At 47.2% G+C, this 24866-nt stretch overlaps 1 protein-coding gene across 2 annotated transcripts; it reads right to left on the minus strand.

The window, feature by feature from the left end:
• Positions 1–4519: 4519 nt before the first annotated feature.
• On the minus strand, positions 4520–6501 carry CCL19 (C-C motif chemokine ligand 19). 2 transcript variants are annotated; one of them, XM_043453698.1, is made up of 4 exons: positions 6235–6501; positions 5175–5301; positions 4854–4947; positions 4520–4763 (listed from the first exon to the last, which is right to left on the minus strand). In XM_043453698.1, the coding sequence occupies exons 1-4, from the start codon at positions 6293–6295 to the stop codon at positions 4737–4739; spliced, it is 309 nt and encodes a 102-aa protein (XP_043309633.1). In that variant the 5' UTR covers positions 6296–6501; the 3' UTR covers positions 4520–4736. The 2 variants fall into 2 exon arrangements, with proteins under 2 accessions (XP_043309633.1, XP_043309631.1); XM_043453696.1 differs by having other exon boundaries at positions 4520–4947; positions 6235–6440.
• Positions 6502–24866: the final 18365 nt, after the last annotated feature.

A 24866-nucleotide genomic window follows, 5' to 3' on the forward strand; every position in this document is an offset into this window, starting at 1 on the left:
CTTAGTTGCAGCACCCAGGGTCTTTAGTTGTGACCTGCAAACTCAGTTGCAGCATGTGGAATCTAGTTCCCTGACCAGGGATCAAACCTGGGCCCCCTGCATTGGGGGCATGGAGTCTTAGCCACAGGACCAGCTACTTCTTTTGTGTTTTCCCAGCCTTTCCTAGGAAGCCAAGCCTGTCCACCCAGTCTGGCCATCCCAGCTGCCAGCCCTCAGATCAAGTACTACCCGCCCAGCAGACTTGGACTGCGGCCTCAGCTTTTCTACTCACTCGTCGAGTGGACTCGTGAGCTCGTTCTACCTCTCAGTCTCCTCATATATAGAATGGGATGAGTGATCTCACCTCACAGGGTTGTTTGAGGATGCAGTAATAATGTACATAAAGGACTCAGCTTGGAGTCTGACCCAAAGCCAGCCCTCAAAGCAGTGGCTCTCATGTTCTCTGAGGGCCCCTTCCTTCCTCAGACCTGCCCCTGCTGTATTATTTCCCGCTTTTTACTTAGGAGGTGGGTCACCTCAGCGAGGTGGTATGTGTGGTAGCTAAGAGTACAGATTCTGGAGCTGATCTGCCCAGCTGGGATCCCCCCAGGCTCTGCCGCTTTACTGGCTGTGCAGCGTGGGTAAGCTACAACTGAAGAATGATGTTAGCACTTGAAGAGCAGTGTCCAGTACTTAGTAAGCACTGGGGGTGGTTTAGCTAGTACTACCAAGCCAAGTCCTCCCACGTGGACAAAGAAAGTCTCAGACCGTCGAGAAAGTCCTCTGACCAGAAAAGTGCCTGTTCATTACGGCAGAGGGGCTCTTGGAGGAAACTCCCCACTTGGGAGTCTTGCTCCCCAGTGAAGCTCTTATTTCCAAGGTTTTCTGTCTGTTCCTGAGTTTCCCGGACGCCAGAGAAGGGGTTGTGTGGTGGGGGCTTGCCGAGAAATTGAACACGAGATGTTGAAAATCTGATCAAAACCGTATGGAGCTGGCTCTGAGCAAACACTTAGCCATGTAACAGAGACAGCCCCGCTGTCTGGAGAACTGGATGTGCTCCAGGTGTGAGTGGTGGTGGGATAATCGTGGGAAAGGGTCAGATTCAATTCCATTGTTTGATAATCAGTTGTGCGCTGGGCCTTGTTCTGTGCCAGGCTCTGGGCAGAACAGTGTTGGCAATGGAGATGGACAGGCCCAGTCCTCTTCACTGGCAACTGTTTCATGGAGTTTTTTCTTTTTTTTTTTGGCTGTTGTCAGCTTGTGCGGTCTGAGTTCTCCGATCAGGGATTAAACTGGGGTTCCAGCAGTGAAAGAGCCAAGTCCTAACCCCTGGACTGCCAGGGAATTCCCCTGTGGACAGGAAGCTTTTTGTCTGCCATATTTACCATTTGTTTTTGTTGTTTGGTTGCTCAGTTGTGTCTGACTCTTGGTGACCCCCTGGATGCAGCACACCAGGCTCCCTTGTCCTTCACTGTCTCCCGGAGTTTGCCCAAACTCATGTCCATTGAGTTGATGATGCCATCCAACCATCTCATCTTCTGTCGCCCTCTTCTCCTCCTGCCCTCAGTCTTTCCCAGCATCAGATTCTCTCCCATACCGTTCACCTCCATATTCACCATGGAGGTGGATACAAAGGCTGGGAGCTCCCTGAGCAAGGATGTCAGGTCCCTTTAGGGAGATGTAGGCTCCTGGGACCACAGGCCTTCAGGTAGGGAGCTGACACTCAGTTGCCAGCCTTAAACCCATAGCGAGTATCGTGTGCCTGAGAGAGGAAGGTGTCAGCTTGGAGGCAGGCAGCAGGCTCCCATATCCTGGTAAGGGAGCTGGCAGTCCACCCCATCCCTCAGAGAGAGAGAGCTGGCAGCTTCATCGCTGTCATGCAGGCAGGTCGGCAGCTGGCTCTTCAGAACTTGGGAGAAATAAAGTCTCAGCACTTGTCAGTGAATCATAGCGAAACAAGAGAGGTATTGATTAGATGAAATCAGATGCCGAGAATGTTTAAGTGGATCTGGACAAGTCACAGACTGCTGGGCTAAGCCCTCCTGTGTCTGGCAGGGAGATAAGGGAAGAAGCCCCAGTGCCCTGGAGGGTTGGTAGCTAGGGGTGGGGAAAAGAGGGAGGGAGAAAGCCAGGAGGAAGGGCACTGGCTGGAGGAGAGCTGGGAGGGCTTGGGCTTCCTGGAAATTCTTCCCCCTCCAGGTCTCCAGGGTCCAGCAGGGGGCTGCTCAAGCCACTTCACCAGCTCTTGGATCGGTTTCTCTCTTCCCAAACCTCAGCTTCATTCCTAGAGTGTGGTCCCTGGGTCCTTTCTGCCTTTCTGAATGTGCATGACTTTGGGGGAGCCTGTGTGAGTGTTGGGAGGGTGGGTTAGCCTAAGACTAAAATAGTTAGGAATTAAGTCTTTTTTTGGAGTGACTCTTAAAAATTCAGCACCCCCTCCTGCTGCCCACACATGACAGATGTGGGGAGGCAGGCCTTGGAGGGGGCAGTGCAGGAAAGGACTTGCCCGGATTTGCACAGTGAGGGGCAGAAACAGGACTGGAGAATTGTGACCTATTCCTGTGTCTCCTCCCCTGACAGTGGCAGTATCAGGGAGGTGGTGTGTTTGGGTGTTTGGGCGGGGGGCGGGCTCCGTCCTGGTAACACCTCCTCAGGACTCCTGCCCTCGTCTTCTCTATGCCATCTGTTCATTTTCTCAAGCCTCCAGAAGGAGAGTTTGTATCTGCCCCAGTGGCAGACTGAACTCTGCTTGGCTTCACTGGGAACTGAGGATGTGCGGGGATGTGCCCGGCTCCCACCTGTGTTTGTCTTCTGCCTGCTGCGGTGCAGGGCACAGGTCCAAAGGGATCTCTGGGGCTTCATGGTTGGCTGACTTAATGGATGGGTTAATGGATGGATGAGTTGGCGGGGAACCGGTGGATGGATGGGTGGAGTTCTAATGGACGCAGAGACAGCTAGATGGATGGGTGCATGGATGCATGAATGGATGGGTAGTTTCCCGCAGGTAGCAGAGCCAAGTTTCCTGGCTATACCAGTTGTTCTTGCAGACTATCCCTTTTCCACCCACTCCTGCGTCTCGGAGGTTTTTTCAGGTTTTGAACACCCACTCTTAGGAGCAGAGGTGAGAACGAAGCTTCTGTGCTCTCAGTCCAGTGAGGCGGGCTGGCACAGTCCCCTGGCCTCTGCTTCCCTCCCCTGTCTGCCCAGGGCTGCCCAGCTGTGCCTTGATTCCCGGATGAGGGATATGGTAAGGTGCTGGCCTCTGCTCCCAGATGAGGATGCTCAGTGTGGTATACTAGCTGTCATTCCCAACCCCAAGAGCACAGACTTGCTGCTTCCTGCCAAACAAGCCCTTAGGGGCCGTAGTCGGGAGACCAGCCAGCCTCCCCAGGGGACTTCCCGAGCATAAGGAGGTCATTCCTCCCACAGAAGCCTTGTGGGATGTTCCACGAGTCAAGGGCTTTCATCTCCCAGAGCTGAGACTCCTTCCCTGCGACTCCACTGGCCTCAGTCCCTGGAGCCCATGTGGCTATGAAGTGGTGGTGGGTGCCCCCGAGCTGAATCTCCCCAGCTCTGTGGCTGCTCCTTGGTCTTCCTTCTTCCACTCTGACCTCTGGCTCCCAGGTCTGCCTGTCAGTATCCCTGAGAAGCAGGGCCCCAGTATTGCCACGTGGACCCAGCTGGGGCTGGAACTGGGTTAGACTGAGTGGGCAACAGAGAAGGCTGGTTGGGAGGTGAGATTCCGTCTGGACAGATGGGCCCTCACCCCTGGCTGCTGAGCCTTTTTTCACATATTTATCTGTTCTCCTGACAAGTATTTATTGACTGATTACCTTGTGCCAAACAGCGTGCTGGACACCAGGGAGACAGTGGAAACCAAAATAGATGTGATCCCTGTTCAGGAAGGCTGACAAACTAGCAGTTATAACTCAGCATCTTGAGTGCTGCAGGAGGAGAGGGGCAGAGGGCCCTGGGATCTTGGGAGGGAGGGAGGCTTCCTAACCCTGTGTGGAGGAGGGAAGGAGGGAAGGCTTCCTGGAGGAGGAGTCATCCAGACCCAGATGGGAAGCCAGGCAGGCAGAAGAGAGAGAAGAGTGTTCCAGAGAGTGGGAATGGTGTGGGTGGCTGGGTCGTCCCCCGCCAACCCCCCAACCCCTGGCAATAGAGTTGGGCCCCTGCCCCTCCACTAGCCATGAGAGCTGGTTCCCAACCAGTCCCTTCCCTGCCCCCAGCAACACCAGATCCCTGGGAGACCTGGATGCTTGAGCACTTGTCCTGGAGAGCAAAGACTCGGAGGCCTGAGAGAGTTTTGGGTCGTTCAGGGAACCGACACAGGTTTAGTGTTGCTGAGCCTTGGAGTGTGACAGGGCTGTGAGGAGAGAGGAGGTGGGGGCTGATCATGGGAGCTGATCCTGAGAACACAGGGTGTTAGGTAGAACTTGCTCAGGCTGCTGAGTGGAAACTAATCCTGCCATTCTATCTCCCCTTTCCTGTCACAGTCCTCCCCGACAGGCAGCAAACATACGGCAGACAGACGGACTCGTGGGGACCAGCTGGGCTTTATTGGAAACATTGCAATCTTCACCACACACATCCTCGCTCACACTCACACTCACACTCACAATGACACTGCCGCCCTGCTGCAGCCAGGTCGGGTCTGATGCAGGAGGGCAGGGGGCCTGCCTTCTGGTCCTTGGTTCCCCAGGGCTTCAGTGATTCACATTCTGTCTCCCGAACACAGGGCTTTCTCTGGGCTGTCATGGGGTAGCTACTGGAACACTTCTCTGGGGGAGGAAGGAGAGGCAAGGTCACGGACTGAGGTCTTGGGCAGGGGATTGGAGGGAGGAGGCAGGGCTGGGGAGGGTCAGGCTTGCCCTGGCAGAGTTCCTCTTCAGTCTCCGGATGATGCGGTCCACCCATGGCTGGTCTGGGGGTGCACAGAGCTCATGGCCTCTCTGTGTGGTGAACCTGGAGACAAAGGTCAGAGGTCAGAGAAAACAGCCCTGGAACCCAGCAGTTTCCCAGCAGGCCCAGTGGGAAGGGCAATGACTGGGGACCACATCTGGGAGCCTGTTTCAGGGACTTCCTTGCAGGGGTTGAGCTTGGCAAGGAGAAGAGAGATAAGGAGGTGAGAGTGGGTTTCACCAGGGGCAGATGGGGGAGGTGAGGCCAGACAGGCTCCTCCTCAAACTCACACGACGGCAGGCAGCCTGCAGCCATCCTTGAGGAGCAGGTAGCGGTAGGCTCGCACCAGGAATACAGGGATGGGGCGCTGGGTTACAGACAGGCAGCAGTCTTCAGCGTCGTTGGCACCTCCCAGAGCTAGGGTGGGATTAGTGTCAAGATACAGGGATCCTGAGGAGGGGAGTCACAACCCTCACTGGTGTTAAGGACATCTGTCTGGGTGTGGCGGCAGCTAGACCAGATTAATCTTCATCCAGTATGCGCCAGTGTGGCCCTGCATGTTAAGTTGCTCAGTCGTGTTTGACCCTTTGTGACCCCATGGACTGTAGCCCACCAAGCTCCTCTGTTAGTAGAATTTTCCCGGCAAGAGTACTGGAGTGGGTTGCCATGCGCTTCTCCAGGGGATCTGCCTGACCCAGGGATCGAACCCATGTCTCTTATGTCTCCTGCATTGGCAGGCGGATTCTTTTCCACTAGCGCCACCTGTGGTTGCTAAATAAATTGAAACGCTATTTGCCAACAACTGCTATTCTGAGCCCCACAGATGACTTTCTGCTACCTGGATCACCCCAACCTCTCTACCAAATCCTTTTAACTTCCCCATGGGAAGTTAAGATGGAGAATTCATGCTGGTCACAGTGTGGGGGATGAATGTGGGGTGGGGAACAGGCTGGGGGTAGAGTAGCAGCAGGAAGCTGACATTAGTAGAACTTAGGAATTGTTAAAATTTTTGATCATTAGCCCTGGCTCAGTGTCTCCCACTCTCCCCACCTTAAGCAAATATAGACTGTTCTCTCCTACCTGGGAAACTGAGGCAGCAGGCAATAGAGCCTGCAGAGAAAGGGGGAGTCATAGGCTCCGGATACACCAAGAGACAGACACACGCTGTAATTTGGGGGCTCAGGTACACTCCCAGTTGCAGGCACAGGGAGCCGCCAGGCTCACTGAAACATTCAACCCTGACTCACAGGGTCCCCCACATCCAGTGGCAAGCAGTCTGAGCTCTAGACATCCCGCTCCTTGCCGCCATCAACCCCACCCCCACCCCGCCAAGCCATCCCTCAGTCTTACCAGGGGAGACCCAGAGGATCAGCAGGCTGACGGCCAGCAGGGAGGCTGTCTGGAATGCCATGGAGAGGGAGTGGAGGCTGACTGCCGGCGAGCTGTGAGCCAGTGAATCGGGCAGAGTCCCCGTGAAGTCAAGGCTCAGCTGGCAAGTGCAGGGCGTGAGGGATCTGGGAACGTGAGTGTGGCAGCTAGAGGAAGCCGGGGCTGCCTTCTATTTATGGCCCGGAACTTTCACTTTCCCCACTCAGAAATCCCCTCCAAGTCCCATCTGTGGATTCCCCTCTGGCCCCCTCTGTCTAATGGAACCTGACCCTGCCCCCCCTTCCTTCTCTCTGTTTTCCTTGGCTTCAGCTCTAAGAACCCACTAAGCAGGCTGCAGTCTGGCTGAAAGTAGGGGACCTTGTGCTGTCAGCTTGAGAGAGAGAGTTCACATTGTCACCTCTCTGGTGGCATTTGCATCATCGGCCACTGGACTGGCCTCCAGAAGTGATGCTTTGTTTCAAGGGACCAGAGTGAGGAGGCGTGCCCCCTTCCCTGGGTTCATGCCTTTTCCTCACTCTTTTCTCTGTGGTTCTTGTCTCTGGTGCTGGTGGTGGTATAGAAGCCCCCCCTGGTGCCTTCAGAACATCCGTGGAGCTGGGAGAGCCTCCCTAGGTCATCACAGTGCCCGCCCATCCATCATCTCAGAATCCGTCTCTCCCTTGGGACAAGAGAGTTGAGAAGGAATGTTCCTTGGAAGGAGGCCCAGCACCCCTTCCCACATCTCAGGCCCCTGGGATTCGACCTCCTGACTCAGCAAGCACTGCCCCTTTCTCTAGTTACCATTTTCATGTGCTCAACACCTGGGTCAACAGAACAGCTGGACGGAGCCTGGCCTGGCAGAGCCCCCTTCAGATTTCCCTTCCTTTGGATCCTGGGAACCAAGAGGGGATTTTTAAGGAGAGGGGGCTGGCCAGCTCATATTCACACAAATCCCCAAATTTCAAGGAATAGACTGATGAGGAAGGGGACAACTGATTTCCCATCCTTAGGAAAGAGACCAGAGATAGACCAGAAAAGAAAGCCTCAAAAGAGAAGTTAGTATGTGGGACACCCATTCAACCATCCCTACCCAAGTCCTGGACTCTTTTTGAATGGGGGAGTGTTTCCCTCACAAGTTTCTGAATTATTTTTCTTCCTACATTTGATCTTAGCCAAAAGGCTGCAAAGCGATCTTGTTTTTCTTTTTATCCATTAATAATAAAGTAGTAATAGTATTTCTGATTGTTTACTGTATGCTAGATTTTGTACCGAAGAGCTTACCACTATTAACTTGCTTAACTTTCCTAACAAAACTAGGAAGTAGCTATATTATCATATCATTATCGCCTTTAAAAACACATAAAGAATGAGGCTAAGAACACAAGGTCACAAGGCAAGTTAGTGTCTGGAACCAGGTATCTTTAAGATTTACACTCTTAAAAAATTATTTATTTATTTTTATTTTTCATTGCACACATGCTTTCTCTAGTTGTGGCGCGTGGGGGTTTACTGTTTGTTGTAGTGTGTGAGCTTCTCATTGCAGTGGCTTCTTTCACTGGGGAGCACAGGTTCTTCAGTAGTTGTGGTACATGGGCTTAGTTGTTCCACAGCATGTGCAGTCTTCCTGGATCAGGGCTTGAACCTGTGTCTCTTGCATTGGCAGGTGGATTCTTATCTGCTCTGCCACCAGGGAAGTCCCAGATTTACGCTGTCTCTTTTTTTTTAATTAATTTAGTATTTATTTGGCTGTGCTGAGGTTTTAGTGGTGGCACCCAGGAATCTTCAATCTTTGTTGTGACTCAAGGGATCATGGCATATGGGAACCAGTTCCCTGACCAGGGATCGAACTTGGGCCCCCTGCATGGGGAGCATGGAGCCTTTGCCTCTGGAGCACCAGGGAAGTCCCAAGATTTACACTCTTTCCTCCCATCCCACACTGCCTGTCTGCCATTGATCACAGAGCAGCACAGGGGAGTCAGGCTCTAGAGCTTGCATGCCTAGGTTGGGATTTAGATTCCATTACTTGCCATCTATGTGACCATGTGAAAAGTATCTAGTTTCTGTGTCTTGGCCTCATCTGTAAGACAGGAATCCTTCTTGGGATTAAATGAGGTAGTCTGAGCAAAACCCTTAGTTTAGAGGCTGGTACACAAGAAACATTCAATATTAACCATTACTATTATTCTATCCTTTTATTCATGTATCTGTCGGTTCATCTGTCTATCCATTTTTCTGTGGATCCCTGTGGTGGTTCTGATAATTCTCTGTTGTCGCACCCCACTCCAGTCTCCACTGCTCTGCTCTGCTCTCTAGAAGGGTGACCTCTACAGACAGTATCACTCAGGATCCCTTATCCTTTAGCTTCTGTTTGGGTTTGGTCCATGGCAGGCAGCAGCAGTAGGAGATCAGCGGTAGGAGAGAGAGGTTGGGGTGTGAATTCTCCAAATCCTTCATCTTGCTATACTTCTCAGAGTGAATGATTTACTCCCTGGAAATTGTTCTCAAAGAGCTGTCTTCCGGCAGCATCAGTGTCACCTGGGAGCTTGTTAGAAATGCAGAGTCTCAGGTCCTACTCCAGATCTACTGGAGTAATTGGTTTTTTAATGCACCCTTGGTGACTCTGGTACTTGATGGAATATGAGAACCACTGATCTACAGTTACAGATTATTTTGACTGGCTCCTCTCCATGGGTTTATCTCAAAGAATCCCGAAATAATGTTTCTTCCTCTGGCCCTCAGGCCTTGGTGTGATAATGGTTTCTCGTTATTGCTAAACCCTGAATGCCTCACCATTCCATGTTGGTTTCTTAATCCTGACTCCTATCTCTTCAATATCCCCTTTATTGAAATCTTTCTGGCTAGATCTTTTTTTTTTTTGACTGTGTCATCTGTTTCCTGCCAGCATCCTGACCGATACAATAAATGGTACCAGAAGAGGTCCCAGGAATAGATTCCCAAAATGGGATCCTGGGATTGGGTTGTTCATATATTTGCTGAGTGCACCAACCTCCTTGCCTGACGAGAGAGGACACGAGTAATCTGGAGCATGAGGGAGCACCACCATCACTTAAGACTATCCTTAAGTGAGGTGTGGGGTGGGATGTTAATGGAGGGAAAGACATTAGGAGATAAATGCCTCAATACTTAATTACTATGGCCGCAAATGGTGATTTCAAATGGTCATTACATATATTGTTGGATGGTCTGCCTGTTTCTAATTGTGCTGGCACAATTACATAAGGAAAAGAAAAGTTTAAGAACATGAAATTTTAATTCAAGTTATAGGTAGAGATTCAGACAACTACTGTGAAATTCTTTTTTGTTTCTAATTGAAGTGTAGTTGATTTACAATATTGTCTTCGTTCCTGGTGTACAGCAAAGTGATTCAGCTATGCACACGTATACAAAACTGAATCATTTTTCATATTCTTTTCCACTATAGATTATTACAAGGTATTGAATATAGTTCCCTGTGCTGCCCAATGTCCCAAATGATGGAATTTGTAGCAAGCCGTTTTAGTAGACTTGCCATGGTTTGGACATCCTTTGGTCCAGTGTCCTTTCTGTCTATAGATTAGGCATTTGCCTTGTACCTTGTCCTTCAAGGACTCGGGGTTTGCCATAGGGCCTCCCTGGAGGGCAGCCAGCATCTGGGCATGGCTTGTCTCCTTCCTTCTCTCCCTTTCCTGGGCCTTGGCCTCCCTCTCCTGTTCTGTTATAAAAGGTATTGGTGGCTTTCTGGATCATCTCATCTAAAGAGGCAGCAGGGTTCTGCTGCTGTAGCTGTTGTAACTTTATCCTGATGTCTGATGCACACTGGGTCAGGAATTTGTCCTTTAAAAAATCACCTGTCCCTCGTAAGAGTCTAAGTCCAGATTGGTATACTTTTGGAGGGCTTCTTTGAGACTTTCCAGAAAGGCAATGGGGTTCTCATTGGACTCCTGAGTTATTGCTGGGACCGGGCACAGTTCCACAACTAATAGGCTTCCTTCTATTTGCGTGGGTGGTCTTCCTTAGGGGTGAGTCTTTCTGAAGCCTATCCTACCCTGTATTGTTGCAACCTGAGAGCTGGGTGTCCCTGGGTCGGGGTGCAGATCCACAGGCAGGTTGAGGTGTGACAACCTCCTGGAGATCGAATCCCTGGGCAGGTTGAGGCATGTCAGCCTCCTGGGACCCTGGGCTGGTGGATCCCGAGGAGGGTGAGGCATGACAGCCTCCTGGGGACCCTAGGCAGGTTGACCTTCTAGGACCCCAGGCTGGAGTTTGGCATCTCCAAGGTCTCCAGCGTGACTAGTGGTGGGTAGGATTAAGGGGTTGCAACCTTAACTCATTGCCAGTTTGTCCACACGGATGGGAATAGATACCATGATGTAACGCAATCCAAGCATGTGCCCTGAGACTGGGAACCTGGCAAAATAGCCATAAGTCTTATCCTCTTATTGCCCTGAGGGAATGTAAGTTACTGATTTCCTCCCCTAGTCCTCCATAAGAGCAGGTTAGGTTGTCTCCAGTGGTAAACATTTCATTGTCATAGACCCACTCTAGGTAATAACAGAAGTAATGACAAAGGAGTGGGTTATCTGGCCTTGTTAGGGGCATTAAGGGTACTTTAATAATAAACTGGGTGGAGCGATGTTGCCTATAGAGGGGGAAGAGTTAGTAAGTTGTAGGAGTTAGTAAATGGCTTAAGAACAAATTGATAAGAGGCAACAGACCAGATGTTCCATAAAGGTGGAGTGGAGATTTGATCGGGGGTATGTTTGTAACTTTAGGAGAAGGGTGGTAAGGGTTTGGGCCCAAATGGCCTACAGGCCTAACTCCCAAAGTGGCAAACATTGTCCTTGGAAGCCCAATTGTCCTTGAAGGGATGCCACCAGCAGATGGACTCCTAGCAAGCATTGTGTGCCTGACACCTGCTCTGGCGGGTCCACTGAGAGGTGCTGTTGTTGCCCACGTTGTAGGAAACATGGAAGATGAAGGCCTGAATATCTAGAGGGATTGGATACTATTTTCCAATAATATTTTATTGGGAGTATTTTCCTCCCAAGGTCAGCTATTTTCTGGTCATCCTGCCAGAAGATTGTACACACAACATTGTGGGCCCGGATGGGGCTCAAGAAAAGAGCATGAAACAGGACAGAAGCGGGGCGGGGCACAATTTTTGAAAGAATGACAGAGCCCAAGAGCATAACATAAACCCACTAAATGGGTTTATGGGTTTATAAATAAACCTGGCAAATGGGTCCAAGATGGCAGTCAAGTCAAATTCAACTAAACCTGGATCGTCAATCTGCAAGCTAAATGCAGAGGCACTATCAAAAGACCAAGGAGTGGGTGGTTCCCCAATTGTTGGAATGATCCTTCCACTCATTAGCATATGAAATCAACCGGCTTACAAAAACTAACCACACATTTCATGGTCGCCACATACACCCTCTGTGATGGCACACTCTGTGGACTGTGCTTCTGCCTGAATTCAAACAAATTCTATCACTCTTACCTGTCACTGTGTCTCTCACTGAATTCTTTCTACAATGAGACATCAAGAACCTGAGCTTCATTAGGTCCTGAAACCAGGCACCATGGGTTTTGGCCGGGTGTGAGTCCCTGCCAGACACGACTGAGTGACCAAGCAGAGCACAGAGTCCCTGCCACGTGGGCTTGAATCCCAATTTTAGGTAAACAGTTTCAAACACAGTTTTCAGAAGTGGAAAGATAATGGCCTGTCCAATACTTGTAAACAGTGGCATAGATGGAAGAAAGAGGAGCTGAAGGACAGGAGGGAAAAGCAGTGGGAAAAATGTGCTGAGGAAACCCTTTTATAACTTGCCAGAAAAACTTAAATGCCTGACCTGGTGCCCACAATTTTCATTGGCTTTATCCTTGGCACAAAGGAGGTTAAGGACAAAAGAACCCTCACCTGCTTGGGCAACAGCTACTAGGGAGCAGAGAATAGTGGAGCCTTTGGGACACACTGGGGAGTAGCCCCTGCCAGATTCCCTCAATTGCACCCACTGCCAGTAGCCTGTTAGCAGGGGGTTCGAGGAAACAAGAAATGAGAGATGGTAAAAGAATTAAGATTTTCTTAGCCATGTGTCCTTCCAACCATGGGGGCGAGGACCTCCTACCTTAACTGGAGGTCTTCTGGAATCTGAGACTGAGCTGTGTAAGCTTTCTGCCAAGTTTGTTTTTCTGTTGTTTTGGTTTTCAGCACACTAGGCTTCTTGTTACTTCCACTGCACTGGGATTCCTTTGCGTTCAGTTTCCACCACGTGAGTTTTGCCTCATTGGGCTTCTGCTGTGCTTGGTCTCCGCCTAGCTGGGGCTGAGCTGAGGTTGTTTCAGCCAGGTTAAATCTGAGTCACGGCACCAGATATGTTGGGGGAGTGTGTCATTTCCTCGGTTCTGTCTTGCCGCAGCAAAGATTTGAAATGGCAGACCAGTGTTACAGCTCAGTTACAGCTCAGAGTTTTATTCAGCAAGCAAAGGAAAGTACACCCTTGAGGCATGAGGATAGGCTGACCGGAAAGGAGAGGCCTCAGTCCAGCTTGGCTTCCTCTTTTTATATGTTTTGTCTCCTCCCACCTAAGCCTGCCCTATGCAAGTTGGGCTAGCCAAGAAGGGGGCGTATGTGTTTCACCTGAACTTCTCACTCAGAAAAAAGTGGATTTTCTTTTGTTCCATTTTCGTGGGGTTTTCTCTTTCTTTATATTTTAGCCATTGCCATTTTTGGACTCCTTTTTCCTATTCTAACTACCTAATAGCTCCAAGAACAAAAGCATATTCATTGAAGGAGCTGTAAGAACTTGTCAACTGTATTGGGAGAATCTTGGGGACCAGTGAGGACAAATTTATTGACATGGATGCCCTTATCCAGGATTGGGGTATCACTGTATTGGCCAAGCACTTGGGAATGGTGCTAATAATCTATTGGGTTGGTTGCTGGAAACCTGGACTCAACAGTGGCCTATGATCGAGAGGTTGAGATGCTAGAACCTCACTGACACATTGTAGAATAGTCTTCCTCAAACTGTGATGTGCATACGACTCACTGGGGGAGCTTATTAAACTGCAGATTTTGCTTCAGTAGTTCTGGATGAAGTCCATGATGTTCTGTTTCTCACAAGCTTCTAAGTGATGCTGATACTGCTGGTCCTCAGAATATACTTTGAGTAGCAAAAGAGAGGAAGGGGTGCAAAGATTAGAGAGATGGGAATGTTGGAGGGCCCCTCTTTTTAAAAATTAACTTATTTTAATTAGAGGATAATTACTTTACAATATTGTGATGGTTTTTGCCATGTGTCAACATGAATCAGCCATGGGTGCACATGTGTTCCCCCAATCCTGAACCCCCCTCCCACCTCCCTCCTCACCCATCCCTCTTGGTTGTCCCAGAGCACCGGCTTTGAGTGCACTGCTTCATGCATTGAGCTTGCACTGGTCAACTATTTTACATATGGTAATATACATGCTTCAATGTTATTCTCTCAAGTCATCCCACCCTTGCTTTCTCCCACAGAGTCCCAAATTCTGTTGTTTACATCTGTGTCTCTTTTGCTGCCTTGCATATATTGATAGCATCTTTCTAAATTCCATATATATGTGTTAATATACTGTATTGGTGTTTCTCTTTCTGGCTTACTTCACTCTGTATAATGATAGGCTCCAGTTTCATTCACCTCATTAGAACTGACTCAGATGCATTCCTTTTTATAGCTGAGTAATATTCCATTGTGTATATGTACCATAACTCCCTTATCCATTTGTCTGCTGATGGACATCTAAGTTGCTTCCATGTCCTGGCTATTATAAACAGTGCTGCAATGAACATTGGAGTGCATGTGTCTCTTTCAATTCTGGCTTCTGGAGGGCCCCTCTTGGGTGCAACCACTACCTCTGAAGGACCCAGGAAGACAATTAGTTCTTCAAGGTCATAAGAAAAGCATTGGTGATGGGAATACTAACTTTGAACAGCACTGTAGTGGTTTCCTTAGTAGGCAGGAGATGAGGATGAGAGATATTCTCTTAGGACTGGGCAGTCTTATTTTGAGGAGAATGATGGAATCTTTGCGTGGTAGAGTCCAGATGCTCACCTTCTGAGCAATAAGATGAATGGAATTACTAAATAAGCTGCAGGTGTGTGTGTGTGCGTGCATGCATGTGCGGGTGTGTGTGCATGCGTGCATGCGCGCGCATGCATGTGAATTCTCAGTCATGTCCAACTCTTTGCCACCCCATAGACTGTAGCCCATCAGGCTCCTCTGTCCATGGAATTTTCCAGGCAAGAATACTGGGGTGGTTTGCCATTTCCTACTCCAGGGGATCTTCCTGACTCAGGGATCTAACCTGTGCCTTTTGCATCATCCTGCATTTGTAGGGAGATTCTTTACCACTAGTGCCACCTGGGAATCTCAAGCTGCAGGGACACCTGTTAATCATTATGCTTTGAGCATGAGGATCTGTGGTAGCAGTTAATTGATCATAGTGTTCCTCCGAATGAAACAGATGGACGACTTACTGATGTGCTACTTGACTCATATAAGTGTAAAATGTCTAGTCCTGGTAGGGAGAAATTTGATTCAAATTGTATTGGGGATTTACAGTCTTTTATCCAGTTCCATGACTTAAATCAGTTCCCCAGACCTGAAGCCCTTTGATCGGGTGTTGGGGGGTGAGTGATGGGAAGGCCTGAGTCTTTTCATAGGTGGATTCTATAGATCTTTCTCAAAATGTAATCCTTGGGCCAGCAGTAGTGGCATCATATGGGAACTTGTCAGAAATTAAAATTCTTGGGCTCTGCCCCAAATCCACTGAGTCAGAAACTCTGGGAGTGGCCTAGCAATCTGTATTTTAACAAGCCTTTCTGATGGTTGTTTTTGATGTATGCTAAAATTTGAGACTCACTGCTCTAAGCCTTCCTTTCCCAGAGAGATCTGTAACCATTTGCCAGAGTGACTATAAATAGCGGAACAGAAAATATTCAGGTCTTTGGGTACCGTCTCATGTTAGTACGAGTCTTAGGGACCCAAAACCCCACTGTGATCCACTAGTCAGAATGAGGGTTTATGGAGTTGAGGTGACAGAAGCATCTTGATCCAGGTCCATTTCACAGTGAGTCTGTAAGACTTATCCAGTGGTTATTTCTCTAGTTTGTGTTAGTTTCTCAGTTGTGTCCAACTCTGCTCCACGGAATTCTCCAGGTAAGAATACCAGAGTGGGTAGCCATTCCCTTCCCCCAGGGGAATCTTCCCGACCCAGGGATTGAACCCAGGTCTCCCACATTGCAGGCAGATTCTTTATCATCTGAGCCACCTGGGAAGCCCTCAGAATGTATAGTGGGGATAAGTATACTTAGTGATTAGCAAAGTCTCCACACTGGTTCCTTGACCATGGAGGAAGGAAAATTATGGCAGGAAGGCCATGTGAGAGTCCTTTGAATGGGCCTGTCCCACCACATTCCCCACTACAGTAGTAAACTTTAAGCAGTGCTTTGTTGCTAGATAAGGTGCATAGATGAGAGCACCTTCAAAGATTTAAAGAGAATTTGTATTGCCTCCAATGAAAGATACTTTGGCATACTATAGCTAATAAACTAGCATGTGCCTTATTTCTGTACCAGCTACTTAAAGACTGACGAAATCCATTCCTTTCCAACGGTAATGACAGAAATACCCCTGCATTGTCTATCTCAGGGATATGTCAACTTTCCTGCTCTGATTATCATAAGGTAATCTGGGTATCCCAAGGATATCAAAATGGTCCTTTAAACTGATGGCATTAGGTTTACTGGCGCATAAGAAATAGCATTTGCCTTAAATGCTTCAGTAAGACCTACTACGTATGACAGAGGGAGAGAAAAAGTCTTCCAAAACTTCAGGATTCTGCCACCCAGGTAAAATTTCTAGGCTATTGGGTGGCTCAGTGGGTAAGGAATCTGCCTATCATTCCTTACAGGGAGACACAAGAGATGCAGGGTCGGGAAGATCCCCTGGAGGAGGGCATGGCAACCCCCTTCAGTATTCTCGCCTGGAAAATCCGATGGACAGAGGAGCCTGGCTGGCTACAGTCCATGGGGTCAACAGAGTTGGACATGACAAGCAACTGAGCACACAGCATAGGAAGTAGGCAGGAACTGAGAAAAAGTGATCTGGGGAATGTTGCACCTTTATATGAAGAGGCACAATGTTTAAAGAGAAGCTTGGATTTGGGAGGCAACATCTATCCTATTTAGGAGTAGTATAGCAAAATATTACTGGATATGGCATAAAGCTGGCAGTTTTGACTGAGGTCTAGAGTGAGGAAGGGGTCTGCAGCAGGTTTAGGCTCTGGGGAAATCTGCCTGGCTACTTGAGCCTATGATTCGTAAATCCAATGAATTTCAGACTGTCTGTGGCAGAGAAGGGTGCTGTAGGAGCCCCGGTAAGAGGCTTACAGCAAAGATTTAGGGTGTCCAACACCCTAATGATTATTTTCTACTTGAAAATCGGTGTCTGATTTGCCACTGGACCCTGGTCTAAAACTTAGACTATAGTCTAAACTATAGATCACCCAGTGGCAATACAACCTAGGGTGTTATCTATAGCAAACTGTATAGTTAGATGTGCCTGATAGCATTCTACTGTCAAATGAACATTGTACATTTGAGATCAGGCCTTAGAAGTTTCAGAAGGCATGGATAAAACACGGGTGGGTGACTCAGATTCTTACTTGTATTGTTTTCTACCTCTTCTTCTGATCATACTTATGCCTTCATGGAGAAATTGTCTACAAACAGTCACTATAGAGAGAAAATTCTTGGTCTTGATTTTCAGATGGGTCTCTAAGGTATGTTGGCATCAGTCAGAAATAGATGGTTGTTTACCTTCAGGGGTGGTCCTGAAAGACAACAGTGAAGGGAAGTCTCAATGGGCAGAATTTCAGACCATATACTTAATGTCACTTTGCTGAGAAGGAGAGATGGCCTGAAGTTTGGAGCTATACTAATTCATGTACAGTGGCTGCCCACGGTAACCCTGCCCTCACCTCTGTAAATGGCACTTCACTAAATGTTTTAAAATTAAGCCTTTTGGGTCATGCCGTTTATTTCCCACCAAGATCTTGTATGATACAAGAGCATTGTGCTGAGCTGGCATTAAGCTTTCAATTAAATTTTAATACTCTCTTCCTGGAATTTCTGTTGGGAAAGATCCTGAGAATCAGCAGCAAAATGTGAAATAATGAAATAATTATATACAAGGGATTTATACCACATTCATTCAACAAATATTTATTGAGGGCGTCTTATGTTCCAGACTCTGTTCTTGGCCCTGGGACACAGCAGTAAACCAGAAAGATTCCTGCTCTTGTGGAGTTTTTATTCTAACGAAGGAAACCAGCAATAAGCAAACAAGAAAAAAAATAGTATGTCAGATGGCAGAAAGTGCTATGAAGAAAAATAAAACAGGGCCAGAGGGATAGGGAGTATTGGGGAGGATGGCCACGGAAGTCTTTTCTGATTACATTTGAGCAGAGAGCTCATCTGAAGAAGGTGAGGGAGAGAGCCATGTGGAGAGCTGGGGAAGATGCTCTGTTAGAGAAAACAGCAAGTGTGAAGGTCTTGAGGCAAGAGTGTATCTGAGGAATAGAAAGGAGGCCATTGTTATGGGAGGAAAGTGAGCAACGAGCAGAGTGGTAGAAGATACAGCCAGATAACAATATGGGACAGATGGTGCAGGGCTTTGTAGGCTGTTGCAAGGTTTCTGTTCTCTGAAATGTGTTGGGGGAAGCTTTGGAGGGTTTTTAACAGTGACATGATCTGGCATGTGTTAAAGGCTCCCTCTGCCTGTCAGATGGAGGATAGACCAAAGTGGTGCAGAAATGGAAGCCTGGAGACCAGGTTGGAGGCATTTGCAATAATCCAGGGAGGACATGAGGTTGCTGTGAGTTGGTGAGAAGTGGTCAGATGCTGGGAATATTTTGAAGTAGAGCCAAAGAGCTCTACTTTGAGCTCTTTGAGAGGGGTTCAGCACAGGATATGAGAGAAAGACAAGAAAAAGACAGAGAAAATAGTGCAACAGTTTTGGCTTGAGCAATGCAGTGGTTGGAGTTGTATTTATCAACATGTGAAGAGTTGTAGAGGAGTAGGTTTGTGAAATGGTCAGGAGACTTTTTAAAAAAATTTTATTGAAGTATAGTTGACTTAGAATGTTATGTTAGTCTCAGGTATACAGCTAAGTGATTAAGTTGTGTGTGTGTGTATATATATACACACACATATGTATATATATTCTTTTCCACTATAGGTTATTACAGATATTGAATATATTTCCCTGTGCTATACAGATTCTTGCTGGTTATTTATTTTGTATATAGTAGCATGTGTGTTTTGGGGGTTCCCCGGTGGCTCAGCGGAAAAGAATCTGCCTGCAATGCTAGAGACACAGGAGGCACAGGTTTGATTCCTGGGTCAGGAAGGTCCCCTGGAGGAGGGCATGGCAACCCACTGCAGTATTCTTGCCTGGAGACTCCCATGGACAGAGGAGCCTGGCGGGCTACAGTCCATGGGGTCGCAAAGAGTTGAACACAACCAAACACAACATGACTTAGCTCGCAGATGTGTTTTAATCCCAAGATCCTAATTTAGCCCTCCATCCAGGAGCCTTGCTTTGATTTTTTAAGATGAAGCTGAATTTTGGACATATAAGTGGAGATGTTAAGTAGGTAGTTGGTAGTATGAGTTTAGAGTTCAAGGGAGAGATTCTAGCTGAAGATAAAAATTTGGGAGCATATGCATGATCATTAAAACCTTAAGACAATGAGATCATCAAGGGAGTGAGTGTAGACAAAAGGGGTCAAGTTCCAGGGCCTGGAAGCCCCTAGCACTGACAGATCAGGGAGATGAAGAGGTCTCAGGGAAGGTGACAGCTGTCAGCTGTTGTGATGGTACCCTCTATAATGGCAGAAGGTGAGAGGACACAGGATCTGTGTGCGGAAGGTGTTAAGGCACCAACTCCCCAGTCATTGGTTTAAATGATCCAGTGAAGGAGGGGGTGGGTTGGAGACCAGGGCGGTGGGTTTGTAACAGTGTCTGACCGTACACCTGGAATGTGCTTCATGCTTCACCTATTTGTCTTTTCTCAGCCAAGTGACCTTTGTGGTGATCCTGGTTTAGTGTCAACTCTGGACAAATCTCCCAGCTCGGGGTGGTTCATACTCTTTCGAGGAGCCCACTCGGCCTTCATGCTCCCGGTGTGACCAAACCCATGTCCCACGGGTCGCAGATTTTGGGTTGGAGGACACTTTAGTCAGTGAGGGGGAGTAGAGAGGGGTTGGGGATCGTGGAGAGGAGCTCCATTAGACACTTAATAAATGTTTGTTGAATGGATGAATGTGCATATGTGGCTGAGCGTGACTGGTGTGCCTGCCACGTGTGTGTGTGTGTGTGTGTGTGTGTGTGCGCGCGCGCACACAGGCGCTGTGATTGTCTCCCACTTCTGCGTGCCCGATGTGTCTCCCTTCCCAGGCCTGCAGAGGGCGCTCCAGCCTGAGAAAGGAGGCTCTGGCTGGAGCGCCGTTCTGGCGGAGGCGTGGGCAGCGCGCCGGCTGGCCGCGGATGCTCTAGCGAGGGCGGGGTGCGGCCGCGACCCGGCGGGCTCCTCAGAGAGATTGGGAAGGGCGTTGGGCCCAAAGTCCGGCCTCTGGTGCCGTCCCCTCTCCAGGCCCCCGCTGGTCCCCCGGCGCGCGGTCAGAACGTGCGGAAGGGAGACTCAGGCTGTGCGCGGGACCTGCAGCCCCGGGGACCTGGGGTCAGAGTGAACCTGGGAAGCCCCCCGGGAGGCGGTTACCCCGGGCTGAGCACAGCGGCCGTCTGGACAAATCTTCGCCACTCGGGCCACTGAGCCCGCGGGTACCGGGCGGGCAGGGACGCGTGGGCAGCGGGAGGCTGGTGTTGGTGAGTGTCTCTCCCACCCCAAGTATTCCCGACTTATCCCGAGTCCAGCCTCAACATGGAGGACACGGTCATGTTTGTCTTAAAGCTTAAAGACTGAAGAAAGGTCACTATGTCTCCGGGACTTCCTTCGCAGCATAAATAACCCGCACCTAACTGGTTCCTTAAACCACGTAATTACTGAACTCGGAGAAGGGTTTCTTTCTTTAACGGAGGTTTTCTGAGCGCCTCTGTGCCGGGCTCAATCAATGCTCGGTGCTGGAGGATGAAGTGCTTTCACCCGGACAAGGGCGGAAAAACCAGTTTGTCCTGCTCATCAATGCACACAGGAATTTCTGGCCTAGCATGAGACAATTTGAGGAAAATAGTAAAGATAATAATAATAAAACAAATGATCCCAGAAAGATGAAGGAAAAGAGAACAGTTGCATGTTATTCAACTCACAAGCCTGTTTGCCTTTAGAGGACCAAGGACCGCGGCGATGATGCTGCCTCCTGGTGACGGAGTCGGGCAATAAAGCCTAATGGAGTTAGACATCCGTTGTGGGGGTATTATGAACCGAAATTGGTGCCTGCCGCTCAGGTAAATCACAGGTGGAGTTCGTTTAATATTAGACTAAAATTTATTATTAGCACAATCCATGTCTGTAAAGGAAAAGTCTTCAAGAACATGTCAGCAAAGTTTGCCTGGGGAGTTTTGATTTGCCGCCAGCTGCGAAATGGATGTCTTGAAGAAAAGAAAGTTTTTAGCTTGTTGATATAGCTAGCACAATCTCTGTAGGGGAATTGCAGAATAACCGTTACTAGGAGGATTCCAAATATAGGCATTAGAAAAATATTTGGCAATTTCAGCATCCATAAAAACGGTAATTCACTGGTCAAGATTGATACCAAAGAATAGAAACCCTGATTTTTTTTTTTTTTAAACAAAACAGCATTACTTTGTCCCCAAATACTAGGAGAAATAACACTCAGGTGTGGGAAAGGAAGAGAACTTCACAAAAGAGGTCAGTGGAAACTGAAGACATTTAGTCACATGTAAATGATTAAAGCTAGGAAACAAATTACTTTTGAGCTTTCATAAATAGCAAGTATAGATCCAGTTTCGATGACCTTCCTATGCCTTAAAGCAGGATAGGTGGTGCCAAGTATGTCAGTGGTGCTGTGCTGGTAGCCCCATAATACCCCATTTTTAATTTTTAAAAGGAAGCAGTCAAAAGAAAGTTCCTGTCGTTGGTAATCATGTCCCTCTAAAGGCTGTGTTGATAAGTAAAGACTAAAGTAGTTGCTAGCCAAAGTGTGGCCCAGGTACCATGGAGGGTGAGGGGTGTTAAGAAATCTGGTTGCTTAATTTAGCATTCGTTTCTGAGGTCGTTAAGACATTTTTATTAGCTGTAATTCTGGGAAATCTTACTCACCCCATCCATCCTTTACATTTGTGTCAAAGGGGCCCTTAATGGATTTACAAAGGAGTGAACCAGGGGAAGGGTAAGTTTAAGGTTTTGAGGCAGCACTGACAAGGAACAGGCCCACCATCTCATAAGTGTGTGTGTGGTTGCGTTATCATTTCATGGAAGAGATAGTGCTAAAAAATCATTTAAAAACATGGTATTATTTTCTGGATAACACTGATGATGATTTATTGTTAGACAAATGTAATTGTGTATTAAGGGAAAACCAGGATTCTGGGGATTACAATGAGTTTTCATGTTTATGGGCTGATGGTTTTATACATTTTGGGGGTGACTGATGTTTAGAATTTTTTCCTTTTCACATTTCTAGTAAAAGCCATTGATTGTCTTACTGTTGAACACTGGCATACTGTACTAGTATTCAATAAAATATTTTTACTGTGTGCATGAGCATAAATTTGGAAATCCTCCAAATTTATAATTTCATTTTATGCTTTGTACTTATTTTTTTTTTTTTTACTGAAATGTTTACTTATCTAAGCAGCAATCTTCTGGAAAGTTACTTTTGTCTCCCCTCCCATTTATATTGTTGTGATTTGATGCCTTTATAAACATATACACACACCAGAAACATTTACTATAGTTTTAGTTGGGACTCAAGAAGGAGTGAAAATAAATGCATGTGCTTAATTTGCCATCTTTACCCTGAATTCCTATTTGTTTTTGAATTCAGTGGTATTGATCTTTCCCCCTTATAGTTTGTGTTTTATGGCTTTATGTTTAAAAAGTTTTTTTCTACCACAAGTTTATAAACACATTTGTATTTTCTTTTATAACATATATTTTATTTATTTATTTTTTAATTTATTTATTTTAGTTGGAGGCTAATTACTTTACAATATTGTAGTGGTTTTTGCCATACATTGACATGAATCAACCATGGGTTTACATGCGTTCCCCATCCTGATCCCCCCTCCCATCTCCCTCCCCATCCCATCCCTCTGGGTCATCCCAGTGCACCAGCCCTGAGCACCCTGTCTCATGTATCCAACCTGGACTGGTGATCTGTTTCACATATGATAATATACATGTTTCAATGCTATTCTCTCAGATCATCCCACCCTCGCCTTCTCCCACAGAGCCCAAAAGACTGTTCTATACATCTGCGTCTCTTTTTCTGTCTCGCATATAGGGTCATCATTACCATCTTTCTAAATTCCATATATATGTGTTAGTATACTGTATTGGTGTTTTTCTTTCTGGCTTACTTCACTCTGTATAATAGGCTCCAGTTTTATCCATCTCATTAGAACTGATTCAAATGTATTCTTCTTAATGGCTGAGTAATATTCCATTGTGTATATGTACCACAGCTTTCTTATCTATTTGTCTTATAACATATATTTTAAACATTAGGTCTTTAATCCTGTGATAAAATGTTTGAAAAATATTGAGGCTGTGATAATGGGAAAGTAGAGGTATTTTAAAAAAGGAAGAGCAATTAGAATCTTAACAAAAAAAAGCTGTGACAAAAGGAGAGTAAGCAAAGTATGCTACTTTTCTCTGCAATGAACAATATTTACATGGTCATTATAATGTAAGTTCTGATCATTGCCTAATTGTAGTTGTTGTTCAGTCGCTCAGTCGTGTCCGACTCTTTGCGACCCCATGGACTGCAGCACGCCAGGCTTTTCTGTCCTTCACCATTTCCTGGAGCTTGCTCAAACTCACGTCCATTGAGTCAGTTATGCCATCCAACCATCTCATCCTCTGTTGTCCCCTTCTCCTCATGCCTTCAGCCTTTTCCAGCATCAGGGTCTTTTCCAATGAGTCAGCTCTTCGCATCAGGTGGCCAAACTATTGGAGCTTCAGTTTCAGCATCAGTCCTACTAATGAATACTCAGGATTGATTTCCTTTAGGATTGACTAATTTGATCTCCTTACAGTCCAAGGGACTCTCAAGAGTCTTCTCCAACACCACAGTTCAAAAGTATCAATTCTTCAGTGCTTAGCCTTCTTTATGGTCCAACTCTCACATCCATACATGACTACTGTATAGTGGTGTAGGTGTTAGAGTGACAGGGGAAGAGGGTTAGAGAGCTAAATCTTCACATTTTATAATAGGAAGTCAACTGATAACTTTAAAAATAAGTAAGTTTAAAAAAACAGAGGTATGAACAAAGCATTAGACGTATGGCACTAACTCCAAGAAGTAGCTTAAGAGTTAAAAGTTGCAGGAAATCGTTGTTCAGAATAAGTGTTTTGGTACTTTCTGATTTTATTAACCATGAGTATGTATTATTTGGTTTTTTTGAATGATACATCTTATAGAAAGAAGAAAGAACAGGATAGTATTGTCAAAGATGAAGGCAGAAAAGGAGAGTAGGGACTCATTCTCTGATGAGATAAATATTATATTGCATGCCTACTCAGGGCAGGGCTTGAGGCAAATACCAGGTATGCAATGTGGTAGGATAATTTAGTGAAATATGAAGCTTTGTTTTGCCTGCGTTTTTCTTTTTTTCTCTTTTTGCTGGTCATTTTCTTTTCTCTTTAGAGCAAGCGAGGATTTTGGTAGGGCTGAGAATATCAGCATCCTGATGTCAGAATCCCTTTTACCTTTGTAAAAGTCTAGAGTGAACCTGGGAAGAGGTTTTACCTTGGAGGGACTGAGAAAACAGAGGGTTTTGGAGAGAGTTCCTTAAGACTGTGGAGGGGGTTGGTGTATATGTCTAGCCACTGTGGGCAGTGGGCTCTAATCCCTGACTGGGATGAAGCAGGTGGTAGGACCTGAGTAGATGGCTCTGAGGGGTGCCTGGGGAAGCCAAGACCAAGCCCAGAGGCTCTCACAGCTGAACTCCTGTGGCTCAAATGTGGCACAGAGCTATGAGTTGGAGGGTCCAAGACCCAGGGAGTTGTACCTGCTGGGAAAACAAGGGTCACTGGTGAGACAAATCCCCTGATGGGAGGGTGTCAGGGGCATGTTGGAAACCTCCCCTGTGCCTTGCTGTTTTTTTGACCTTTGCACAGCCCTTGGCAGATGGGATCCTGAGACTGCCAGCCCTCCAGTGCAGGGCCTTGGAGTAGGTTGAGAGGGTAACAGGCAGGAAGGCCAGGGGTCTCCAAGTGGAGGAAATAGGCTGCAAGTGCTGGACATTTTTAATCTCTCTTAAGTGGCAGGAGGGAAAAACTAGCGATATTTTTTACCTTCTCTGTACAAATTTAAAAGGAGGTTTCTCTTAAAATGCTGTGTTGCCGTGACACCTGGTTTCACCT

The sequence above is a fragment of the Cervus canadensis genome, chromosome 30 (genome assembly GCF_019320065.1).
Source record: "Cervus canadensis isolate Bull #8, Minnesota chromosome 30, ASM1932006v1, whole genome shotgun sequence".
In the NCBI taxonomy this organism is placed as follows: Eukaryota; Metazoa; Chordata; class Mammalia; order Artiodactyla; family Cervidae; genus Cervus; species Cervus canadensis.